Here is a 20638-nt window from a genome sequence, read left to right as displayed (position 1 = left end):
AAGTTTTTGGACTCGTGCTGGAGCCCATCCTCAGGGAACGCTCTCTCTCTTTCCAGAATGTTGAGTTGTCCTTAAGTATTTTATATGTAGACTGGAAATAAAAAGAGAAAAAAAGCCAGTAGCTAATCACTTCCATATCATTGGCAAGACAACTGTATAGAAGTATTAATTTAGTCATTAGGAGCTGAGCTTGACTTTCTAATATTTTGAACATTTGTGTTTATTTCAGGATTTAAAATAACAGTTCAACATTTTGCAGAAAAATACATTCACATATTTTTAAAATCTAATGATCGCATTACAGTAATAGGAGAAAATGTGAAACCAAAAAATAATTGCATTATTGTTTGTTCAAGAATAAATAAGAATGATTCATATTAAATGAAGATTAAACTAAATTTCTGTCCACCCATAATATGACCATATTTATAGTGCAGATACATGACATTGGAAAAGAAAAAAGGATTATGACTCTGCATTCACTGTAGTTTTTGGTTTTCTTTCTCCTTATTGGTTGTATGGTGCATGCTACAGGTACTCCTTGACTTATGACCATTTGTTCAGTGACCGTTTGAAATTATGGTGCTGAATGAAGAGACTTAGAACCTCTGCCACAAGTTGCTGCAGTGGACCTACGGTCACATCAATAAAATTCTGGCGCTTGGCAATCAATCTTACCTTATAACCAACCATAGGGACTCTCCCATTCTTCCCAGCTGGGTCTCCACGGGCCTTTGGACATGCGGCCCACAACACTTGGCCCCACCCCCTTCTTCCTATCCCCCATCATGGTTCGTCCACTTACCTTTTCTACAGTTCTTTCTCTTCTCTTCTACTGTCCAGTATCTGAACCTTTTTTGTCTTTCATGTTGACAGTTTTTAAGTCTGGATGTTCTGTGGCAGGTGCTTGTCTGTTTGAAATCTAAAATTCCACAGCACTTTAGCTTCTTCCTGTTCCATTACTTTGCCTATTTTATAGTCCCACTAGTTGTTGCTTGCAGGCAAATGGCATTTTTTAACAGATCTTTTGGTGTATTATTGTTGCTACTTTATGTTGCTTGTAGTTAGTCTATATCAGTGATGGCTAACCTTTTTCCCATCGTGTGCCAAAAGCGAGGGGAGTGCAGGGGCATGTCCACACCCATAATTCTATGTGCGTGATTCACTGCACGCATGTGCGCAACGCCCACCTTCCCCCCACTTTTGGTGCCTGATAGTCCTATTTTTCGGCCTCACCAGGCTCCAGAGGCTTTCTAGGAGCCTGACAAGGGTGAAAACGGCCTCTGCCATCCCCCCAGAGGCCCTCCGAAGAGGATGAAAAATGGCCTTAAGGGGCAACCCGGAAGTTCCAGTTTGCCCGTTGAGGGTTTTTTTTGCCCAAAAAACGGTCGAAAATAAAGGCCAAAGTCAGCTGGCCAGCATGCACATGCGTGCCGGAGCTGACAGGGCAACGCCTCTCATGGCCTAACAAATTGCTCCGTGTGCCACCTGTGGCACGCGTGCAATAGGATCGCCATCACGGGTCTATATGATCTTTTTCCAGCAACTAACTACTGTAGATTGTCTACTGTTTCATCAGCTTTTTTTCAGAGGCATCTATTGTGCTCTTTTCAACTCTGATTCTGTATGCTTTTGTCCTTAAAACCTGCTCTTGTGCAGCCAGAATTTGTCGCTCTTCAACTTTCCTTCTCTTAGCCATTGCCAGGTTTTATTGTTATCTGCTCTGCCTGCTTTTTTTTTAAAAGTATACTGGCCATTTATGTCTGTCTGTCTGTCTGTCTGTCTGTCTGTCTGTCTGTCTGTCTGTCTGTCTGTCTATCTCTATCCATCCATCCATCCATCCATCTATCTATCTATCATCTATCTATCTATGCAAGACTTCATGTTACTTTCAGTGCATTTTCTTCACTATTCATCAGATATTCTTCCAATGCTATTTTCTTCTACTTCAACAGTCTGGTGTACTTGCAACATTTCACTCCCACCTGTTTTCTTGGATAAGTAGAGTCAAACTCTCTGTAGAGATGAAAGGTGTTATTCATTGTCGTTATTTTTGAGGCTTTCTACAGAGGACTCTTAATTCTACTTGAGTCCAGTCCACTATTTCAGCTTGTATTTAATGACTGTAATTGCCCAGATATTAATTGCCTTGATAGTATTTCATCCACTGAGTTTGAAGTTTAAGATCTTCTTCACTCTTATGATATATTTGCTTCTAACCTTCTTCTTGACTTCAGTGTGCTTGATGTTGCCAGCTTGAAGGATGCCCAGGTATGTGTACCCAGGTATTTGTACCTATGGATGGTCTTCATCTATATTCTGATGCTATTTCCATAAGGACATCTTGATTCCTTCAGTTTTAACTTTTTTTTCCTTTTTGGGTGGTAAGGATGGCAAATTTGTCCAGCCCAAACTCCATTGCAATATCTTGGCTGTATATATGGATAGTGTTGAGCAGAGATTCTATTTCAAATGGTATTTTTCTATATAGCTTCATATTGTCACTATATTATTTTCTGGAAACATTAAATGCAACAGTTGGACTCCTCCTACCATCTTTAGGTTTTTTGTATGTTCATTACTTAGAAAGCAAGGACTGATTTCAAAGGAGTTCAACACCCACAGTTGAAGGTCAGAATTTCAAAAGGTCTTGGGTAGATCAAAGAGGATAAGCCAAACTTCAAAGAAACTCAGTATTTATTTATGGGTCAGGAGCATATCTAGTAATCTGCTCTTCATTTGGGAATTTAGTTTAGCATTCTTGATAAAGTTACATTCTACCTTTAGGAGCTGATTTGAAAGAGAATGAGAAATTTGGGGTTTGGATACAGATATTTCATTAGTCTCATACTAATGCTTGAGGAAGCTTCCGGGCCACATGTGATTTGCTTTGTGTATTTGCTTTAATTTGGTATTTTTTGAAAGTTCTTTTTCCAAAACATATTTTGAGATATTTTCCTAAATAGTGGGCTTTCAAATAAAGATATTCTTAACACAGAATTCCTTTTAAAATTACAGCCTGATCTCCAGTGGTTTTTATAAGGCAAATTTACTAATACTGTTGGTAGTTGCTCATAATAAAATTACTAGTTACATAACAAGAGACTGAGCATACCTAGCTACATGTTTCTTTGACATTTAGAAAGTTTAATAGATTATAGTGAAACTATTAGCATTTTGTAGTAGCTTCATTTCTTTCTTTCCTATTACACGTTTTAATACAAAGTAGTTGAGCCATAGATTGTTAGGGTTTGCTTTTATTATATTGTTTCTTTAGCTTGACCTTAAAACACTTAAAATAATTTAAATTCAGTGGTATGTTCTTACTATTTTTCTTTAAAACTGATACTTTGATAATGGTAATTGCTTCTTTGCTTTCTTTCTGTTTCATTAGTGGAATATACAGAAAGGAAAATAAAAAAATGGAAATAATAGAGTCATGATCATGCAGAAAAAAGTAGATGAAACACTGCATGAGATTTTTCAAATTCAAATAATTGTAGTTATATTGCTTAAAAATATCTCTGGTTCTTAGAAAGATGGTATAAACTACTTTAAATTTAATTTAATTTTATGTGAATAAATTCTGCTTTTTATCAATCTTAACAGAAAGATTTAGCAACAGTTATAACAGATTGTTGGAAAGGTATGTTGGAATGTTGTATAATTGTTGGTTGTTTTATTCTTGTGTTATCTTTCTGATTCTGAAAAAGAAGAACATTGGTGGTAGAAGAAAGTGGTTAAAATTCATTTTCAAGGGGTTGTCAATCTTCATCATTTTAACCAAGAAATGTTAAGATCCTGATGGAATTTATAAATGATATAGTCCCTGTTTTTACACAGTGCCTAAAACTTGATTTAACAGAATGTCACAACATATATAATTTTTCAATATTTTCTGGTAGATGATGAGACCCTATGATTCTCAAGAATAGTCAACACATCTAGGCTTCAAAAGCAGGCAGTCAATAGAAGTAATTCTATGGTCAGTAACCGGCAACATAATAAAGGGTTTTTTGCTCAAAAGGGAATTTAGGAATGATAATTTGTTGAAGGGGACTTTTTAATATCTTATCCCAAAAGTAAAGCCCAGAAATCAGAAAAAAATTGTTCTGAATGAATAAGAATGTTCCAATAAGGAATACTTGACTTCTTTTTAAAAGAGTAAAGTGACTATATTTTCTTTCAAAAGTTGTTTATTACCTATGAACTAGTCTTCTAATCTCCTCTGGAATTTTTATCATGATGCAGGGAACAGATGGGTGGGTATCAACCTTCATATGTGTTTTTTCTCATCCCCTAAAATATTAAACTATCTGCTGTGTTTTAAGATCCTTCTCTTAAATAGTAGTGGGATGCTTAAATAACAGGATGCTTAAATTTTCTGCTGTGGGCCAAGTATTAGAATACTTCTCAATAGTTCTGTGTTTTGACCCCCCTCTTCATACACCAAAGCACTCCAAGACAAAAATACTGCTAGACAATTTATTCACAGTAAATTAACACACTGACTAGACCTTGGCAGCAATCCAGACTTCCAAGATAAGACACAGGCACTAGAACGCTTGTCCAGCGTTGGTAGATAAGTTGTACGGCTCCATTGCAATTCCCTCAGGGGAGATACGGTGCCCCAGGAACTCGATGGTAGTCTACCAGAACTGACACTTCTCCAGCTTTGCAAATAAACGATGCTCTCGGAGTCGTTGCAAGGCCAGGTGCAAATGTTGTTGATGATCCTTCCGGGACGTCGAGTAGATCAAGATGTCGTCCAGGTAAATGACGACAAACTGATCCAAGAGGCCCCAGAAGATGTCATTCATGAAGTGTTGGAAGACTGCCGGGGCATTGGTCAACCCAAACGGCATAACCGTGTATTCGAAATGTCCATACCGGATGCCAAAGGCCGTCTTCCATTCGTCCCCCACCCTGACTCGGACCAGGTTATAAGCCCCACACAAGTCCAGTTTTGTAAACACCGTCGCCTCCCGGAGCCGCTCCAACAACTCAGGAATCAGGGGCAGCAGGTAACGGTTACGCACCCTGATGGAATTCAGGCGATGGTAATCGCAACAAGATCCCTGGTCTTCTTTTTTACGAACAAAACCGGGGCAGACAGTGGCGAAGACGAGGGCCGGATAAAACCCCGGGCAAGGTTCTTGTCTAGAAAGTCCCGCAATGCGTCCAACTCTGTCTCGGACATGGAGTACAGGTGACCAGTAGGGAGCTTCGCATCTGGTACCAGGTTGATGGGACAGTCATAAGGCCAGTGCGGTGGCAGTTGATCCGCCTCCTGCTCACTGAAGACGTCCGTGAACTCCGCTAAACCCGGCGGCACGGCCACCTTGGGCGAGCTGAGCACCTGGCCTGCACAGACATGATGGGTGTGGTCGACACATTGCAAGGAAGGGAATGTGATCAGTTTCTGAGACCAATAAATCTGAGGGTCATGCGCTCGCAGCCAAGCCCAAGACCACAGGGAAATGCAGGCCCGAAGCAACATAAAAGTGGATGGCCTCTTTGTGCTCCACGAGGACCAGGCGCAAGGGCTGCGTGGCCGTCTTGATAGGCCCAGACAGAAGCACCCGACCGTCAATGGTCTCGACCCACATCGGTGGGTTCATCTGACACAGAGGGAAATCGTACTTTGTAGCAAACTCTGCATCCATAAAGTTCATGGTAGCCCCAGAATCGACAAAGGCATGGGCCTGAATTCCCTGCAGACTACCCAATAAGAGGATGTGTGCTGCTAAGATCATGTGCCGTGGAGGCCCATCCACCTCTGTTTCGGCGTGCGCCCGACCTAAAGTCTCCCTCAGATTGGGCTCCGCCCATTTCCCGACATGTTGTTCCATCGTTGGAGGGGAGGCCGCAGGCCGCGCAGCCCCCCCTACCCTTTTTGGGGCAAACCAAAGCCAGGTGTCCAGGATCCCCACAGTAGAAACACAACCTCCCTGCACGTCATCTGTCCATCTCCGTGTGCGACAAGTGGGGTTTGCCGGCACCCAACTCCATGGGCTCCTCCCGTGCAACTGTAGTCTTCTGAGGGACCGGTGCCCTGCTGGTCTCTGGGGGTGTGCGGCGGGGCCCCCGTCTCTGCAACCGGGCGTCTATCCGGAGACACAAGTGGACCAACGCGTTGAACGTTGGTGGCCTGTCCACCTGCACTAGCTCATCCTGCAGGTGATCTGACAGCCCGTGTCCATGAGGGCGGGTTCATTCCTACTGAATCCTGACTAAGCAGCCGGAATTCGCTGACATAATCCTGCAAGGAGCCATGACCCGGCTGCAGCGACTTGACTAGTCTGGTGGCTGTTTCCCCCTTGATGGGATCATCATACATCAGCCTGAGATGGTCACAAAAGCCCTGGAAATCATCCAGCAGAGGGCAAGGCTGAGATAGCAAGGGGGTTGCCCAACGAGCTGCTGTGCCTGAAAGCAAATTAATAATAAATCCCACCTTAACCCGGTCGGTGGGAAAGTCCTCTGCTCTCAAGCTGATAAACAGCTGGCATTGTCCCAAGAACGCTGTAAACATTGCTTGTTTGCCATCAAACGTGTCTGGCACAACCACCAGACATTTCCTCCGTGGTTGGGGTGGGTGGGTTAGCAGGCCCCTAAAGCTGAGCTACTTGCCCAGCCAGCAAAGCCAATTGTTGTGCCAATTGGGCATTCTCAGCATGTAGTTGCTCCATTATAGCTTAATGGAGCTTTGTTTGGGGCAGAGTTCAAACTGTTCTGACCCCCCTCTTTGTTCACCACTCCAAGACAAGAATACTGCTAGACAATTTATTCACAGTAAATTAACACACTGGCTAGACCTTGGCAGCAATCCAGACTTCCAAGATAAGACACAGGCACGAGAACGCTTGTCCAGCATTGGTAGATAAGTTGAACTCTGCAACCAGCCTCCAGGAAAGTCCCCCCTTAAATACTATCTTGAGAGGAGCCTAATTACAACCACCTGGGTACAATTATCTTCTTTATCTACATAGTTGTTCTCTACGTCTATCAGCCCTCCGTTGCCGAGCGTCCAAAACCAACTCCCTTGTCTCCTCCCTACTGCTCCAAGGCATGACGCCAGGAACACACTCCCTTTGGCTTTCACCACTGCTCCATGCCTCAGGCGCCTCCTGGTGGCCAACCAGCCTCTCTGATCTCTGCTCGGAGTCGGAACCCTGTCTAGGGTCCTCCACATCCTCCAGAGCCGACTCAGAAGGCCCCTCACTGTCGGAGTCTGGTTGCAGCTCCAATGGCTCCTACTGGGCCACAACAGTTCTGTATGTTTTAGTTTAATATTTAAGTGGACATTGAATATTATAACTAAGACCAGCAGATCAGCCTCCCCAAATAATTACCTTAAATTGTACTATGTTATTTTGAGAAGAGCCTTAGAATATTTTAAATAAATAGAAGGATTTTAAACTTGTTAGTCTGAACAACAACTGAACAATAATAAACCCTCTGTAAATCTTCTGAGCTAAAATATCCTTGGATTTTAAGCTGCAAGGACTATGTACTTGGACATACGGTACTAATGCCTGTGTTGTGTGAATACCATATGAATTGATTGCCATGCTGAAAATGGACATAACTAGATGAGAGGAAAAAATTGGTGCACTATATGGAACATACTTTCAGATCTCCTCATTAGAAGAGGATGGAAATTAGTGTTCACTGTGATGCCATTCATCTATTCAGATATGTACACACACACACACCCCACATACATTTCTTTTGGGAAAACTATGGAGCTTAAATAATATTTTTGTATTGTGTTCCTTATCCACTACTTCATGCTTAGTGTGAAGTTCCCAAGAGATGACCTAATTAATTTATGGGCCTCGAGACGAAGTTCAAACAAAAACCATTTATTAGTATCAATATCTTGGCATATCCTTCTGTGGAGCTGAAACTGATTTACACTTAATGGGGTCTGAACTTTACCCCTGTGTCCCCTCCCCTCTGCCTTGATCATAACTCACATTCACCAACAAGATGCTACGGCATGTTATGGACATGTGCATTCACATGCCAGCTGCAAGAATATGAAACCTGACTCTGGCCAAAAGTATGCATGGAATTCTCCTCCCTTCTCTATGCTATTTGATAGTAGTCATGGCAACACTTTACAAGTTGACATCCGGCTCCCCTCACTTCCCAAAAGCGACCTGTGTAAAACAAAGCAATTTGAGTACAGGTGTACAACTTAAGGATGCATTCCTCCACCAGGTTTGCCTGGATTTTCTGCATGGAATTTTGCTATAAGATGATCAGCCTGGATATTCCTACTTTTTACCCAAGATGCCTCTGATAAGGGGTAGCTCTTCCACTAGATTAAGTATTGGAGTTGTCTCCTGTGCCACCTCGAATCAAGGACTCATTGAACTTCATAATGGGTTTGGCCCCCAATGACCACAGGGCCCAGGGGCTCCCGGGTTAGTGGTCTCAGATTGGATCCGATCATGGGTTTTAAGAGGCTACTATGAAACGCCGGGTGTATCTTCCCCAGCAATCAAGGCAGTTTCAATTGCACTGTGACTGGGTTGATGATCTTTACTATGGGGAATGGTCCCGTAAACTTTGGCCCCTGTTTCTTGCTAGACAGTTTTAATCTCAAATATTTTGTGGAGAGGTAAACCTTTTCTCCCACTGGAATGGCTGTTGTGGAGCCCGGTGTTTATCTGCCTGTTTCTTATAGGTTTGTGCCACTTTAGCCAGTGCTTTTTTGACATTTTCCGAGGTTGCTTTCAGCATCGACATCCAATCAGTCAAACTGACTGAAGAGGAGAGATCCCTTGGATACTCAGGCATTGGGACAAAGTCCATTACCGCTCACTATTTTGAATGGCGTGAGTCCTGTGCTACTGTGAACAGCATTATTGCACGTGACCTCAGCAAAATATAAAAGGTCTTCCCAATTGGACTGATGATAGTTCACGTAGCACCTCAGGTACTGCTCTACCACGGCGTTCAGCTGCCCCATTGGTGCTCGGATGAAAAGATGAACTAAGACCCTGAGATGTCCCAATGGACCGCAGGAACTCCTTCCAGAATTTAGCCGTTAACTGGACCCCTCTGTCTGAAATAATTCTTCGAGGTACTCCATGCAGTCGGTAGATATGCTTCACAAACAGTTTAGCCAGGTTGTGAGCCGAGGGTAGTCCGCTGCAGGATATGAAGTGTGCCTGTTTGGCGAACAGGTCTATTACAGTCCAAATCACTGTGTTTCCACCACTTTTCAGCAACTGTACAATAAAGTCCATTGCGATCTCCTTCCATGGCCTCGTTGGCTCTGCTACTGTTTGCAGCAATCCGGGGGGGGGGGTGTAGGTGGGGGGTTTCCCGTTGTCTCTTCATTGTAGCGCAAATAGTGCTACTTTTCACGTAACTATCCACATCTTGTTTTATGCCAGGCCACCAGAATTGCCTTCGGGATAAGTGTAAAGTCTTTAGGAACCCAAAGTGGCCTGCCAGTTTGACATCATGGCTCCTCTGGAGAATTAGGGTGTGTAGGAATTCTGGGACGTAGAGTTTCGTCCCCATCCATGCAAGATCATGTCTTTTTGTCAAGATGTGTTGGTTGTTTTGGACCCAAGGGCCTGCTAGCAGTTCGGTTTTTAGCCTCGTAGTTAGGTCGCTTGAGGGTTGGTTTTGCCGATCACAGCATTGCCATCTGGTGGTCACTTGGGCAGCTGTTTGAGTAGAGGGAATGATGGCATCTACTATGTGCTTCCGTTCGCATTTGTACTGAGGCATGTGGGAGAGGGCATAGCTAGAAAGTTCCTCCCCCCTGGAATGTGCTTTAACACAAAATCAAAACGGTTGAAGTATTGAGCCCATCGGACTAGTTTGGGTGATAGTTTCTGTGGGGTCCTAAGCGCCTCCAGATTTTTGTGGTCAGTTCAGACTTCGATCGGTTTCTGGCTCCCTTCCAAAGGTGTATCCAGGTCAGCAGTGCCCATCTCACTGCGAAAGCCTCCTTTTCCCACGCAATGTCTCTCTTTGTGAGCTTGCGGGAGGTATAGGCGCAGGGTTGTAAGTTTCCTTGGTTGTTTCTTTGGAGTAGCACCGCTCCCACTGCTATGTCACTGGCATCTGCCTGGATCACGAAGCTCTCTGTGAAGTTCCCAAGAGATGACATAATTAATTTACGAGCCTCGAGACAAACTTCAAACAAAAACCATTCATTTATAAGGATCAACATCTTGGCATGTCCTTCTGTGGAGCCGAAACTGATTTACACTTAATGGCGTCTGAACTTTACCCCTGTGTCCCCTCCCCTCTGCCTTGATCATAACTCACATTCACCAACAAGATGCTACGGCAGGTTATGGACATGCACATTCACATGCCAGCTGCAAGAATATGAAACCTGACTCTGGCCAAAAGTATGCATGGAATTCTCCTCCCTTCTCTCTGCCACTTGATAGTAGTCATGGCAACACTTTACAAATTGATACTTAGTATAACTTGTTTATTGGCAATTCAGCAACCTTTTATGATACGTCTTGAAACAGCAAGCTTTAAAATGTGTTTTCTTCTGAAATTGTATTTGAAAGCATTTATTTAGAAATCTATCAACAAGAATACTTGATAGAAACCACTGATATTAGCTTTTCTGAAAACACAGCTACTTTTAGTTCATCTGACTCACAGACAGCTAGTCGATGACAATGCCTTGTACTTTCTAGAAGCCTTAATATGTTTTTTTCATATTTCAAGGATACGAGCATGGCTACAAGCTGGCTACTTTTTCATTAATGTCTTTCAGAGTTTGGAGTGGACTAGCTTATACATTGTACTGTATTTTAATTGGAAATGTGGCTTTAAAAAAAGCAGAACCAAGACTAATCTGTCACCTCCTGGCAGCTGTTCATTAATTTGTATTTGTGTAGCTTTGGCCGGGTCAGTCTGCTATGTGTACAAAAGCTAAGCTTTCTTATCTTTTTCTAAAGAAATGCCTTTCAGATCAGCAGAATTGTGTTTGCCCAGCACTTCGTATTTGTTTTCATCTATTCTTCTGAATTATCCCGTGCATAATTCTCATGTTCATCAGATTTATTTTATAAAGCTCATGAAATAAAAATGAAGGTAAAAGAAAAGAAACCTTTAGGTACAAACAATATCTCATTCTTAAATGAAAACAAGTTATATGGCATTAGTTTAGAAAGATATGTGCTTTAAAATAATGCTCCTTTAAATGGATAAGATTTCACGGAAGCCTTTTTCTGATGGAATATTAGCAAGCAGTGCATTTTCTTATAATAAATATTTAGTATAATTGTTATACAGTAACTCCTTCCACCTTCCTTCCTTCTGTGGCTCAGTATTTTTATTTAATAGCTGATTGGATTGGTGGCAACTGATATGCTCAAATCAGAGTACTTATATGACAGTGCAAATAACATAAATTCATTACATTTGGTGGTTTGTAATTTGTAACCCTAGTACTTCCTGAGGATGAAAATTCTACAGGTAATCTTTGACTTAATTACTGCATGTTTAGTGCGCGCTCAGTGAACTGGTAGTAACACCGGTAGGAACCCACCACTGAGTTACACATGAAAAAGTGGGCACTTGGCCACCAGCATGTATTCACAATGATTACAGCATCTTGGAGTAATGTGATTGCCATTTGCATCCTTTCCAGTCGCTTCCAACAAGCAAATTTGGTGCTGAATGTAACATACCTTGATGTCAGAAACATATCATGATGCCAGGAGTTTTCTCAAACTCTTTGAAACAGAGAACAAGATTCTTGTAAAGTCCTTTATAATTAGAAGAGGGATTAGTGTTCAGAAATCTCAGCAATTGAATACTTTCACTTTAGCACCCAATTTATTTTTAAATTATTAGGGCAGGGACTTCTTCATTCTCTCTGTGAAAACTATTTGAAGAACCAGATAATTGACTAATGGTTTTCCTAATACTGAAGGAATGTGCAGGTGTTTTGAGCTAGTATTGTTTTGCAAATGATTATTTACTTTCTCAGGTTCTGAATAGTCTCTGATAGATACATTTGACAGAATATTCTGTAGCATTTTAATAAGCAAACTAATTAATTAAATGTGAACTGTTAACAGGTTAAATAGTTATATAGTAGCTGTCTGACACAAATGAAGTTTCAAGAGTACCACAAGATTAACTCCTTGATACACCTTAACATTTGTACCTATTACTGGGATTATGAAGTGTAGTAAATGCTTATCAGATTTGCCACTAACATAACTTCAGATGAGATAGTAATATTGTAGAATGATAATTAAATTCAAACCGATAGCATAGAGCAGTGATGGTGAAACCTTTTTGTAAAGGTGTGCCAAAATTGTGTGTGCGTGCGCTACTGCGCGTGCCTGCGTGCCCACACCACAATTCAATGCGCCCCAGCCCGTGCATGCGTGAACAAGTTTTCGCCCTCCCAAGGCTCTGGAGGCTTTCCTGAAGCCTGGGGAAGGTGAAAATGGCCTCTCCCGGCCTTCCAAAAGGCCAAAATTCAGCTGGCCAGAACACACATGCGTGCCAGAGCTGACAGCTCACATGCCAGCAAATATGGCTCTGTGTGTCACATGTGGCAGGTGTCCCATAGGTTCGCCATCACGGGCATAGAGTAAAATATTTAAAATAACAGTGAAAATTGACAGAAACAGATGCAACATGATTTACTTAGAAAGCAAATCAAGTGCATAAAAATAGAATAGGTGAAATCTGATTTGAATTTCTTAATTTTGAGTAGTGAAATGGATGCAGTGGTCTCAATAGTCCATTTCAGTTGCATGATTATATGAAAACTAATTTCATGTTTGTTTCAATTACTCTTAGACTTTTAGCCAAATCTGCCATGTAGCTTGTTTTTAATTTTGGAAAGAAAAGATTTTGCATAACTTGCTAATAAATTATTGTCATGTGTAATAACTTGTAAATTATCTAAAATAAACACTAATTGTATATAGTATGCAGAATTATTTAATTATTTTTATATTTATTTATTTGTTAAATTTGTCATTTATCTCACCATGGGGCTACTATAAGTCGCTTACAATAATAAAAAGGAAGAAAAATGAAAAGGCATGTAAACAGAAAAGACTATTGAAACATATCCTTCATTTTCTCCAGATAAAACTATTATAGAAATAATGATGTTACACTATGCTGTGGAAGACACAATAATACTGATTCTGACTCCATTAAAATAAAAACCAATTATATGAATCTGATTTGCCAGACTCTTAATGCAATATTCTGTAGTTCAAATATAGCTTTAAAAAATCTTCAGAATATTTCTTAAATACCTTTCCCATTTTTGGTTGTGTTATCTGCATTCATCAAAATGTTTTTGTTTCTATTTTCAGATTATAGGTTGCCAAATTAAGAGAGAACCAGCAGAAGCTACTGAGCGCTATACTAGGTGGATCAATAATTTAACACATGATCAGCTTCTTACTCAGGTATTTGTCTATATTTGTACAACTGAAAATTAGAGTGTATTTTCCCATTTATATTGTACATAATTTACTTCGCTTTATCTGCTTTGAACATGGAAGCAAGATATTTAAACCCATCTGAAAGTAAGACATTATCCCATTCTGCTCACAGTGTTTCTTTTTGTATATCCCTCTTCAAAAAATGCACTTTAAACCTCCAGGATAGATTTGGATGACTGGGATCGGGGAAAAAGCAGAAATGAGATAATGATCAACTGATAGAATTCTGTTAGAAGAAAATCTGAGCTCAATTCCGCTTAGAATTATACAAAGGCATGCATATACTGTATATCTAAGTGAATTAAAGCAGAATTTCAGGAAGTGAGGAATAGCCAAATATGAATTAAAATTGCTAATAAAAACTATACATACGAAACAATTTGTTAATTATCATCTTAGCTTTATTTAAAATCATGTGCAAGCATAATTAAGATTCTAACATAATTAAAATTGCATAACTTTGCATCTTATGGGGAAGCCAATTTGTAGTAGAAAAATTGGCCAAGGAGACATATGGTTATGTCTCTATGAAACCATAGTGTTTGTTTGTGATTCTGCATCAGTTATTCTTCTGTGACTTTGGAATCATTTTTGGAATTTTGTAGCTCATGCTAAGGATGGATGCGTGGATGGATGTAACACATTGCTTGCAATTTTTGCTTTAGGATATGAAAATGCAGAATAGAATTGTTGTTGGTAAATTCAAAGAGAGAAAGAGTGAGAAAGAAGAGGGGAGAGAGACCCTCTTTATGATTCTTTTTGAGGTTGCTTCCAATAACTAGATAGAAGAACTGATGTTATATTTATCTCAATGTTACCTTACTGTTGTGGCCCAGCAGGAGCCGTTGGAGCTGCCACCAGACTCCGACAGCGAGGGTCCCTATGAGTCGGCTCTGGAGGATATGGAGGACCCTGGACAGGGTTCTGACTCCGAGCAGGGATCAGAGAGGCTGGTTGGCCACCAGGAGGCGCCTGAGGCATGGAGTAGTGGTGAAAGCCAAAGGGAGGGTGCTTCTGATGTCTTGGAGCAGTGGGGAGGAGACAAGGGACAGTGAGTCAGACATCAGCAGTGAGTTGTTGGATGCTCATTACCGGCGCGCTAATAGGCGTCAGGAGCAATTGTGCAGTTACAGGAGGTAATTGCGCTCAGCTGATGATAATTAGACTCCTCTCCAGACTATAAAAGGACTGCTTGTGCACACGCCCTTTTGCAGAAGTCAACACATGAACTAATGTGGGAGAACAGTCTTGTGAGCGTGGCAGGCCGGATTGCTGCCAGTGCTTATCAGTGCCGAGTTGTTATGAAGGATTATTTGTGTTGGATTGCTGCCAAGGACCTGTCTGTCTGTAAATAAATCTGGTAACTTATCTGTGGCTCGGAGTGTGTGTTGGTGGGAGGTCAGAACACCTTACTATCTCTAAACTCACTGTCACCAAAGGCAAACAAAAATACTACTACAAAAATACAGAAAACACAATTTATAAATCTAAGGACATCAATGCCCACTTATTCAGGTTTATTTAGATATGTATTATTTAGAAGTGTGAAATAATTTGTAAAATAATCTCTTTAAGCAAATGAAATAACACAAAATAACAAAAATCTAGAATGGCACAAAAATAGCAGATTTGCGAACAAACAATTGTATGGAAAAATAAGAGATGTTGCTAATAGCAGTATTTACTCTTTTTACTAGTTGTTTGACCTGTTAAAATGTAACCGCTTTGTGCCATTCCCCTTTAGTTGTTATTTAGAAAATTTATACGGCTATCAACTCTAACAGTGATGCCATGTGGCTTACAGAAATAAAACCCCAATATGAAACTCCAATATGAAACTCCACCCCCTGTCCCCAATCAACCCAACTTGATGTATCTCTTGTCACATATTTTACTTGCATAATATTCTGGAAACTTCTGTAGCTTCGCTGAAAGATGTCTCATCTAGTAAAGGTAATCTATTAAATATCCTAGTTCCCCCATAGTGTTTATTTTGATCTTAGCTTCCCTCCTGCCCTTCTTACCTCCCTTTCTTTGTCCCCAAAAGAATTCTTATTTGTAACCTACATTTCTTTTATTACTTATCTTTATCTCATTTTGTTCCTTGAGGCCTATGGCCCTAAACATATTATTTTCAAAATGTTCTGACAATGAGAACAGGCAGGCAGTCAAAACTATTTGTTCAGCCGTAAGTACCAGTCCTCTCACCTCTCTACCTCCCTCAGGGGACATAAGAGCAGCTAACATAACCTTCACTTTCAAGTGAAATAGAATTCCTCTCAACTATATCATTGTTATCCAGGAAGTATAAGATGTTGAAGCACTAAAAGCCTAATTTGATCCTTTCTCCTCAGGGTAACAGTTGTTCCCTATCTTGATTGCAGTTCCCTTCTTCTTAAGAGCTTCCAGTACTGACCACACCAAATCAATTCTTCTCATTATAGCCTTGAATATTAATAAACTATAGATTAAATGCTGAGAAGACAATAGGGAGACTGTATGGGGCTCATTACCATGTTGGATTCTTGTTGCTTAAAGATGACAATCATTTGGGAGTTGGGGATTAAGTTTGGGAATGCTACTGTTGAGATGCTTTTATAATAACGATGTCTGGATAAAGTTTTTTGGGTGCAGCTATGGGAATGACCTTATTCGATATCAGGAAAGAGTTAATTGTCTCAAATAGTATAAGAACCACTTACCTAGATGGATATCCAGATAATTTAGTCTGAGAACTGAAGAAGCTTCTTGGATGAGAAGCAAAACGTTTTGGAAAAAGCACCTTTAGGACTTTGATTGATATCCTTCTAATAATTCAATCTACCGGTAATTCTGTACCAATTTCTGATCCACCTGGTGATATATTTTTTCTTTCATAATATTAAAAATAAGATTTATCCTTTAAGAGACAACAATAATTAATTTGTTTGTTTGTTTGTTTATTAGATTTATTTGCTGTCCCTCTTGCCTCAAGGTGACTCCTACAATGCTTAAGGTGCTGTTTACATGTTTAAAAATTATTAACCAGTTACTGGTTCGTTGGAAACTTTTCTTAGTTTCTGGATTTGCACCAAAGCACAGAACTATGTATGATACTGTGGTATTAAAGTATTTGGAACCAACTACCGTATTTTTCGCCCTATAAGACGCACTTTTTTACTCCAAAAAAGAGGGTGAAAATCTGGGTGCGTCTTATAGGCCGAATGTAGCCACCTGGGCAGTGGTGGGTTTCTGCTGGTTGGTCAATGAACCCGGAAGCCCCGCCCCCGTCACTCACTCGTAAGTCCTTGGCATTTTTTTGCATCGGGGCTTGCTGCAAGAGAGAGGGAGCAAAGACCTTTTCCGGATTGGTGGTGGTAGAGGTGCGGGCCCGTACTCACTAAAGCAAGTCCGGGGAAGTCCTTTGCGCCAGCTGGAAAAGGTCTTCACTTCCCCTCCCCCCCCCTGCAGCATGCCCCGATGCAAAAAATGGTGAGATCTCTTCTCAGAAATGTCTTCTCGGGCTCTCTCCAGATCTTGCGGCTTTTTAGGTTTTTCTTTTTAAAAAACACCTGTCCGAACTATCTTGAAAACCTGCGATGTTGCTTTGGGAGGGGGCAGGCGGCAGCATTTGCCCCTGCCGCCCTCCCTGGGCACCTGCAGCCTTGGAGCCTGCAGCTTTAAAACAAGCCTTTGCACAGCTGCCCGTCTTTCCCCTCCGAAAGCAACCTCGCAGGTTTTCAAGATCGTCTGCAGAGGCGTTTTTAAAAAAGAAAACGGTCTTTTTTGGGGGGGGGGGAACGGGCTGTGCATGGAGGAGCTGGCGGTCAGGGCGCCCTGAAGCAACGCCAGCCAGCATGTCCCTTAAGGGCAAGGGCAGCAGCGCTGCGCCCACCTCTGCCCTGCCCACTTCTCAGCAACGTGCCCCCTCCTCCTCAGCAGGCAGGCCGGGCAGGGGCGCGGGCATGGCTCAGGAGGGAGCAGCCAAGGGGGGAGGCTCTGGCCAGCTGGCGGCTGGCGCAAACTCCTCTCCTGTTCCTTCTTCTGCGGGGGGGTGCTGCCTTGGTTTGACAGCCACCTCGTTTCCAATTGGGGGGTGGGGGAGAAATCCTCTGCATGGATCCCCCCAATTGGAAGGAGGAGGCTCCATCCGCAGGGGGAGAGATCCCCCTCACATTCCTCGTCTTCCTGGATGGGCTCCAGATCAGTGAAGCCTCCTCCTTTTTAACCAGGTGATCTTTGTCTGTCTTTCCCTCTCTCCGTCCCAACTGGAGAACAACCTTTTCTGTCCCCTTACTAGCCCATCCGGGAAGATGAGGAACGCGAGGGGGATCCCTCCCCCCCGCGGATGGGCTCCAAACCAGCGGAGCCTCGTCCTTTTTAAGCAGGCGATCTTTAAGCAGGCGATCTTTAAGCAGGCGATCTTTAAGCAGGCGATCTTCGCTGCTGCACAAGCCGCGCTGCCTTGTTCTCTCTGATAGCTGCCTGCTTAAAAAGAAGGACGAGCCTCTGTTGGTGAAGGGACAAAGGGGCGGTGGTTGCCCGATCTCGCCACCGCCACCCCTTCGCCCCTGGTAACGGCGACTGTTGTGCTGCTGCTTCCAGCTGGGATGCTGGAGGAGCTGCTGGCAGGGAGGCACGCTACCCTCATAAAGACGCCACCGAGCCTGACTTGCTGACGTGGGAGCAGCTGCAGTGGTTGCCCGGTTGCTCCTGCCCTTCTCCCTGTGGCTGTAGCTGCTGCTCTTCTGGGGCGCCTGAACCAGCCAGGCGCTCCAGACTGGATCCTCGTCAGAGCCGCGGGCTGGAGCTGTGCAAGTAGCCTGCTCAGGTGGGGAGGGAGGAAAGCCTGTTCTTGCCGTTGCTGCCCCCTCGCTCTCGGTGGCTGTCATAGTGCTGCTTCTGGCTGGGGTGGGATTGGCTGCAGGGGCCGTCCGCCCGCTCCTGCCTGTCCCCTTGTGGCTGCCGCTGCTTTTCTGGGGCACCCGAGCCAGCCAGGCACTTCGGACCGCAGATGAGCCACCGGCTGGAGGGCTGAGGCCATGCAAGAAGCCCGCTCAGGCAGGGAAGGAGGGAAGGAGGGGAGGAGGGAGTGAGGATAGACAAGTAAGAGGGAAAGAGGAAAGAAAGCAGGAGGGCAGAAGGGAGGTGGAAGGAAGGAAAGAAAAGCAGACACGCTGGAGGGAAAGAGGAAAGAAGGCAAGCAGGCAGGAAGGAGGCAGAAGGAAGGAGGGAAGGATGGAACTGGAAGGGAGGCAGGGAAGGAGGGAGGGAGGTGCAAGGAAGGAAGGAAGCATAGATAAGCAGGAGGGAAAGAATGTAGGCAGGCAGGAGGAAAGAGGAAGGAGGGAACTGGAAGGGAGGTAGGAAGGAAGGGAAGGAGGAAGGGAGGGAGGAAGGGAGGATAGACAAGTAAGAGAGAAAGAGGAAAGAAAGCAGGAGGGCAGAAGGGAGGTGGAAGGAAGGAAAGAAAAGCAGACACGCTGGAGGGAAAGAGGAAAGAAGGCAAGCAGGCAGGAAGGAGGCAGAAGGAAGGAGGGAAGGATGGAACTGGAAGGGAGGCAGGGAAGGAGGGAGGGAGAAAGGAAGGATAGGAGGATAGGGAAAGGGGAAAGAAGGCAGGCAGGCAGAAGGGAGGGAGGTGCAAGGAAGGAAGGAAGCATAGATAAGCAGGAGGGAAAGAATGTAGGCAGGCAGGAGGAAAGAGGAAGGAGGGAACTGGAAGGGAGGTAGGAAGGAAGGGAAGGAGGAAGGGAGGGAGGAAGGGAGGATAGACAAGTAAGAGAGAAAGAGGAAAGAAAGCAGGAGGGCAGAAGGGAGGTGGAAGGAAGGAAAGAAAAGCAGACACGCTGGAGGGAAAGAGGAAAGAAGGCAAGCAGGCAGGAAGGAGGCAGAAGGAAGGAGGGAAGGATGGAACTGGAAGGGAGGCAGGGAAGGAGGGAGGGAGAAAGGAAGGATAGGAGGATAGGGTAAGAGGAAAGAAGGCAGGCAGGCAGAAGGGAGGGAGGTGCAAGGAAGGAAGGAAGCATAGATAAGCAGGAGGGAAAGAAGGCAAGCAGGCAGGAGGAAAGAGGAAGGAGGGAACTGGAAGGGAGGCAGGAAGGAAGGGAAGGAGGAAGGGAGGGTGGAAGGAAGGATAGACAAGTAAGAGGGAGAGAGGAAAGAAAGCATCTGAATGTACTAAACACGAGTCTTCAGGGAAAAGATGGATACATTGTGAAAACTCAGCTGTCAGTTGATCTTAATGTTATGAAATGAAAAGTATGCCATTTGCAATTAACTTGGCATAAAATAATTCATTTGCATTTAATTGTTATTGTTCAAAGAATGTTCGGAAAAATGTTCGGCCCTCCAGCATGTTCACTTCATCCAATCTGGCCCTCTTTGAAAAAAGTTTGGACACCCCTGTGTTACATGGTTGACATAAAATTGTTCTTAAACTGCTGTTAACTTTATACAGTTGATATAAAATATTTTACTACAGTATTTGGTTCAGAATCTTTTTTTTCTAGATTTTCCTCCTTTAAAATTGGGTGCGTCTTATATTCTGGAGCGTCTTATAGGGCGAAAAATATGGTATCTTCTATGGCAGATTATATGTTTATAATCTGCCTTCTTTGCTTATTAATCAGTGGTTATTCTAAAAATATAGTTTGTTCAGCTAACAAACAGTTTGAGAAGTAGTGTAATCACAAGGGAGGGGAGGAAGGGCATACATGGCTTCTGTGGTGAGGCAAAATGTTAGCCATGCCCTAGCCCCAAAGAAATTGTGAGTGGTTGTAAGGCATCCGGAATATGAAGAAGGAGGAAGTGGTCGGCTTCAGGCCGCTGCAGAGCTGTTGGGCATTGCCCTGTGGGTGAACTGGCTTCTCTGATCTGGGCAAATACAATCTGATCTTGCAGAAAAAAAAAGCAACGTGCACATTTCAAAATCTACTGTCATATGCACATGGCTAGCAAACAAAGCAAAATGAAATGCCATGTAGGAGTTACTGTTGTCTTAAAAGAGCTTATTGAAACAGAAACTCTGTAAAATAGTTAGCTTTTGTTATTTATGGGGAATTTTCTTCAATTTTTCATGCTAGCCCACATTTAAATTACTTCACACTTATAACCAGCACCTGTTATCAGAAGGAATTCATGCATATAAAGCACTTTTGAGATCTATAATACTGCCA

At 42.9% G+C, this 20638-nt stretch overlaps 1 protein-coding gene across 1 annotated transcript in view; it reads left to right on the top strand.

Moving 5' to 3' along the window:
* B3GNTL1 (UDP-GlcNAc:betaGal beta-1,3-N-acetylglucosaminyltransferase like 1) overlaps positions 1-20638 on the top strand; it is a 175406-nt gene that overhangs the window by 33325 nt on the left and 121443 nt on the right. The window contains exon 7 of the mRNA XM_081963584.1: positions 13350-13445. Coding sequence (XP_081819710.1) covers positions 13350-13445 — 96 coding nt within the window. The remainder of the gene's footprint in view (positions 1-13349; positions 13446-20638) is intronic.

Source organism: Natrix helvetica (assembly GCF_964273705.1).
Source record: "Natrix helvetica genome assembly, chromosome: 1".
NCBI classification, from domain to species: domain Eukaryota; kingdom Metazoa; phylum Chordata; class Lepidosauria; order Squamata; family Natricidae; genus Natrix; species Natrix helvetica.
Note: the sequence above shows the minus strand (reverse complement) of the source record. Positions and strands in the feature narration are given on the sequence as shown.